The following is a 6,327-nucleotide window of genomic DNA, read 5'->3' as shown; positions in this document are numbered from 1 at the left end:
CACTTCAAGTCAAACACTTCTTTAATGACCTTCCACGATTACAGGAACACAGACTTCAGGTGTTGGCAATTCGCCAAATTGCTTTTAATGTAACCCACATCTCGCTGCGCATTATATATATCTTATTATCTATATCGGTATATTAAAACAGCTTCTTGCTGGAGCAATCTCTCTGGAATTACCCGCCAGTGAATTGTCAGGTCTCTAAGTTGAGCCAACTTTGAGTAAGTCATTAAATGATCACTAACTCATTCGTACCTACCGGGCTGCCAACACTTTCATTAATATCCTGATATGTTATTGAGTGCAGCCATGTTTGATTCAAGACACTTCCTCTGATCACTATTCCCTGCTAGATACTCTTTGATTTCCTAACCTTTCCCAACTTCCAAATATTTTCAACAGATGGCAGAGCATTCTGCTAAGAGAGAAATGTCTACGTACAAACAGACACGCGCCTATCGAATGATAAGCTAGCTATCCTAGAAAGAGTTCTCTGCCTGGCAAAAAACAATCCTTAGAGACTAACCTATGAACTCACAAGACAACCGTTCTAGAGAGAAGAACTATGATTAAAAATACCATTGCCTTGTACAACAATACCAAGCTTTACATCAAGAACTGGAGGATGAAAAAAGGTAGTATATGGATAGATTTTTATGGTATGATGACGTCAGAATGGATGAATTCTGACTACGAACTGTGGCATACCATAAGGCACTTAATATTAAATGTTCATAAAACCAATTAAAAGGGCAGGAAAACAATATGACTGCGACAGGCGAGTTATCTGACCTGACATGGGTCCTCTACTAATGTAGTAAAAGAGGAATGTACCTTCAACAGTTTTGTAGCAGAAAACAGCATCATTCAGCCAGTATTTGTACTGTACGTTCTTTGTGGAGAAGATGAAACATTGTCATACTCAGAGACATGTAGCCTTCGCCATACATGGAGCCGTAATTTTATCTTTAAATTCGGTTACAAAATACCTGAAATTAGAAGAGAGATTAAAAAGTAAGATACATTTTAATTTGAAAAGATAATTTGTATTCCATTTCTAAAACCTGTTACTTACACCTACAGCATCAAAGAAGTTGGCAATCGTGGAGCAAAGAAGTTGGCGGCTTGCCTTGCCTTCAGTTAGGTTTGCGACATGTTGACCCACAGACGTCCATAAACAGATTAAGTTAGCGAGTCTAAGCCAGGTTTCAGCAATTTTTACTTTTGTAATAAAAAAAAAATAAAAAAAGTATTTATAATTTTCACATAGATGTCCACAAATACTTTTAAAATAGTAAATTACAGAGAATGCTTGCCGCAAATACGTTACATACATACCTTTGCACATGTTATCGGAAGATAAGTTGAGAGCGTTTTAGTGTTGGATTGTTCAGTTTTCAGGGGTATGTCAGCTCCTACCAATCCATTAGACAGGAAAGTGACGTGCACAACTTGTGCGATATGTGAAACCTAAGTGACATGCTGGAGCATTTGATGTGCAAACATAACACAAAATGTGTGGTGTTTATGTTTCACAATACTAAAAATAAAATATATTATCGGTTTTATGTCCCACCGACAAAATTTAATTATGGTTTCTGGAGATGCCAACACGCACGAGGCCGACGTCCGCTCAGAAGACCAGCGCTCTCTTGCCTGAGCTAGTCAACTCGACAAATTAAAGATAAAACTGTACAGCCACTTCAGTGCAGGCACAAATTAATATTAAAATGCAGTGAAAATATTTACCTCTTTTTCACAATGAACTGGGTCCACTAAACAAGACCTCTCTTGCTCTCTCGTTCTCAGCTAGAGAATTCACTGAAAGGAGAAGGGGAATAGTACACGCTATTCAGTTAGGGAGTGATTAGTAATTTCACTTTGCCAAAAAAAAAAAAGGTTTCAGAATTCCAGTACCATACTGCTGCACTTGAGAGTTTGCAAATAAACCTTCTATGACCATCTGTTATAAACCTGTCTGATATATATGCAACAGTAGCCTTAGTTGAATACTCTGGACAAATAATGAGTGCACTGGAGGTTTGTAAAACCCCATAATCCCCTTCACGACAAGCAAGTCATACAGAAACATGCATTTGTATACTAATTAGTTTACCAGTGTCCGGCTCCAAGGCGTCCTGGGTTGCTGATTTTAACCTTCATTGGTTTGGGGCCTGGGTGTTTCTGTTGTCTTAAACACATCATAACAGATGTGCAGGTTGCCTATAGGCCTGCAGAGCATACCGGTAACGGTCCAGTTGTAGAATAGAGTAAATTAATATATTATTTGGGTCCACCTTTTCAATACAAATGTAAATAGTTTAATTAAATTACATAGGGACTAGTTTCGACCTAGTAATAGGTCATCATCAGCCTGAAGTAAATTAAAGCGCAAATATCGAAGAAAAAATAAACAATGTAAACACAAGTACAGTCTTTTTAAAAGCACATACCATGTGGGATATTGAGCAGCAATATATTAAAAATAATAACTCTTCCAATTGACGAAGCACTGAGCGGAAGTTATGTTGTTTATTTATGAATAAAGTTCAGTGCGCCGTATAGTATTAAAAGTCCAGTGTGCACTAAAAGATGTTATAAAGAAGAATTATCAGTTGAATGCTGGCTTCTTGAGTTTGCTGTTGTATATTCGAAGAAGTTACGTCATTTTTTAAGGTATTCATAGACGTCAAAACACATGGATATTGGAAAGGCTGTTCAGTTTTTTGGAACTAGGTAATTGTTGCGCGTGGAGGCTTAGGAGTCCAGAGAAGCGCTATATTATGCTTTAGCAGCCTGGATGTTAACTAAGCAGAACCAAAGTGGCACATTTCCCATATTCCGGTGACTTCCTCGACAGCATGGTACAATCTTAACTTATATTTACCTAATAAAATTGGAATTTTAAATGTTTTCTCTGAAAAACTGGGGTGCATGGACTATAGTATTACTGAAGCAATTGACAGTCATGAGTTGAAATGAGTGACGCTGCAAGCATTTTCTGAATACTTAGCAGTTCTCTGTCGATACTGTTGTTGACTCTAAACACATTTTTAATAATTAATCTACATTATAACAAGGAGAAGATGATGGGTGAACTGATGACGTTGTACTTTGGGGAGATAATGAAGAGGAAGTACAGACATAAGTTGATTTATAGAATGAGGAGATAACAAATTTTGGAAGAAAGATTAGTACTGCCAAAAAGTAAGACTTTGATTATGGCAAGAGGTAACAGAAAATCGAAGGGAGTGATAAAAATAGGAAACTGATTTAAAAATACAGCAGTCTGCAAGTTTCTACCAGTGTGTGAGAGACACTGTATGGATACAAGCAGCTGAAATGAGGTTCTTGAGGAGCTTACAGGGAATGACAAGACGAGATAGAATACAAAACGAGGAAATAAGGAGAAGTGTGGGAGTGTGTAAACTTCAAGAAGAGCTAAAATGGCTTGGACACATGATGAGAACGCCAGGAGAGAGAACATTCATGGATACAGTGACGTCCTAGAATGAGATGGAGGAGCTCTGTATTGCAAATAGAGGAGGCGATAGCAATAAAGTAAGGTGGAGAACCCTACCCAGAGAGAATCTGGAAAAGGGAATGGATGAAGAAGAATACTTAATGACAGGGAGTTCCTTGTCTACGAGGAGGTTTCAGTGTCAAGGAAGTTCAGCAAATGATGAAGACACAAGAGTTAAAATTTATTTCTGTTTCTACGTAAACATCACAGGTAGAGCTCGAAGTCTACCCTCTGCGAAGTGTAAAACTGTCCCTGCTGTCCGATACGCCGGACCCACACCGCCTGCTTGAAGTAGCCCTCCGTCACCCAGGCTTGCATCTGCTCCGTCGAGTACGGCCCGTGCACTTCGTCGTCGTCCACCTTCCACTTGTACTCCCACTGCACCTCTGAGCCACCTGCAGGGAAACAAAAGCAACGACATGTGAGCTACACTTGTGGGCTTGGGGTCATCTGAAACTAGCAACTACCTGAAACACATATTAATTATCATTTGATTTTTTCAAATGGAAAATTGTTTTATAATTTCTTATTTCAAACGGTCTGACAAGACGGACTTCTATTAAACTGCTGATTGAACGTGCATACTTGATTCCTCAGATTTCTCTCTATCCTCCGGTGAAAGTATTTTAAACAGGTCATGATGTTACAGTGACCAAGGGAGAGGCAGGGAATGAAGCTGTAATAGCGTGGGCAGTGTTCAGTTTCGTTATGAAAATTAAGAAACTGCGCTTGAAAAATAATGTACATCTTACATCTCAAAAAAGCGGGTGTTGAAAATTATGTTCATCATTCTCCATACAAATGCTGCATTGGGATGAAAAATTCCTTAACATTTGTATCTCCGCCTCAGAAATTTCACAAGTCAGTCATCTGATTTCATTCTTCAAGGGTATATAGATTGTTCTGTTTCCCCACAGACACATCGTGGGACAAGGGGGCCGTCAACATTTGAGGATTGTCAGTGTCCTAATACCTTGAATTCTGGAAATTCACACACCCAATTGAGGCTTCACCCATCATAATTAGAAGGGAAGGATTGACAATGCCATCACAGACAGACTGCTTATAAGCGTTCCTGACCACATGCTGGCAGCTATGGCTGTGTCATTGTACTCGCACTTCCTTAGAGAACATTTTACTCAGCAGTTTTCTTTTTCATTTCTTAATGTTGGTAGTACGCATTGTTGAAAATGGTGGCTATGGGACCAACACCAGGACATTGTGCAGTGAAAAGACGGCGAGGCAACAGAAAATTAACCGAAGCTCAGGTGTTAAGTGCTTTGGAGAATAATGAACGTGAGTTTAATGGTGATGAATCCGAGAAGGACGACTACGAGAATTCGCACAATGGGATAGTGATGACAGCGTGGAAGTGGACCTCAGAAGCGTGCTTCAAGATACCGCGGAGTTGGAAGATACACGCGCTATTGATAATAAGTCAATGAAGAATCAGTGGAGGCAATAATAAATGAACCAGGTAACGCTTGAAGTATGAAGCCATGTGACATGTAACATGATTCTTTCACAAAACAGGAAGGTTTGCACATTCCCCTACTGGGAATACACCTATGGATTTCTATCGCCTTCTGCTACTTCTGCTAACGCAAGAATGACTTCAACATATTGTTGATGAAACGAACAACAATGCACAGTTCTGATAGTACAAGGGAGAAACCTGTAAGTGTAGAAAAACTACCTCTGTTTTTCAGAATTTTATTATATGGCCGGGCAGGTATCAATTTTGGAAAACGAGACAAAGTCTCTCATAGTGCATTGACACTGCCGGTGGCATCCACGGTCCTCCACAGTACGCACTAGCCATGCGTCTTGGTAGTGTCCCCTTCAAATTTGGCATATAAGAAATATTTGTAATATCTACGAGTGTAAGATTATCATTTCATTAGCACGGGCGGAAATTTTTCCCAACTCTGTGTTACAGAGAGAAGTGCTCGCACGAAAAAGGATTTTCCAAGCGAGGGGGTGAGCTATGGATTTTTTGTGTGTCAGGCTGCCAGCTGTCCCCACGTGACCTACTGGGAGAAACCAAGGCCGTCCGATCGATAGCAAGCAAGGCCGCGCTACACCTGACAGTATTTTAATGAAATGTAACAGCCAATCAGGTGCAAGTCATTGACCAATCACAGACGATTACGGCGACACACTCTCATCTTAAGATGATTATATAACGGTGTTTCCAGAAGAAATTGTCTTTCTTTGATTTGAGTCTTTCTAGGATGACTGTCTTGGGAATTCTACGCCGACATTCACGTCGCAGACACTCTTGGGTTCGATCACTCGGCAGAACAGACTCATTATCCATCCTAGATCTATGAGTTTAGCAGATTTTACGGACGAAGTTACGTATAATTCAACAATATAATTCATCGTGTGTGTGTGCAGGGCACATCTTAAAACTTATTTGTCAGTTTCAGCTCCTCCTACTTGTGAAGAGAGAAGAGGAATACTGCGTGCGGATCGAGATAATTCAAGATGCCACTACATCAGGAAGAGGAAGCCTACTACTATTCCATGTTCATCATCACAGCTACAATGGTGTACTAAAATGTAAGGCAATCTCCGACATGGAGGAGATGACGACCGGCGGTGGATGACTTACCACATGTTCCGGGTCATCGGCAGAAATCCAGTCTCATCAATCATTTAAGTACAATTTTTTAATATCTATCTGTTCATCTTTGTAGAGATAATGCTTCCTTATTCATTTGACGTAATTTTCTTCTAGTCTTGCCGTAGTTTGATATTTCATTTCTTCTTTCCATGGTGTAAGGTAGTTGTTAATT

The 6,327-nt window shown here is 39.8% G+C and overlaps 1 protein-coding gene across 5 annotated transcripts in view; it reads right to left on the bottom strand.

Annotated features, from left to right (window-relative positions):
- Positions 1–3,683: 3,683 nt before the first annotated feature.
- The window catches only part of holn1 (CD2 antigen cytoplasmic tail-binding protein 2 homolog holn1), a 42,593-nt gene continuing 39,949 nt past the window's right edge, over positions 3,684–6,327 (bottom strand). For all 5 annotated transcript variants that reach the window (XM_067159290.2, XM_067159286.2, XM_067159287.2 and 2 more), the window contains exon 7: positions 3,684–3,921. In XM_067159290.2, the coding sequence (XP_067015391.1) occupies positions 3,731–3,921 (191 nt within the window). In that variant the 3' untranslated portion in view covers positions 3,684–3,730. The remainder of the gene's footprint in view (positions 3,922–6,327) is intronic.

The sequence above is a fragment of the Anabrus simplex genome, chromosome X (genome assembly GCF_040414725.1).
Source record: "Anabrus simplex isolate iqAnaSimp1 chromosome X, ASM4041472v1, whole genome shotgun sequence".
NCBI classification, from domain to species: domain Eukaryota; kingdom Metazoa; phylum Arthropoda; class Insecta; order Orthoptera; family Tettigoniidae; genus Anabrus; species Anabrus simplex.
Note: the sequence above shows the minus strand (reverse complement) of the source record. Positions and strands in the feature narration are given on the sequence as shown.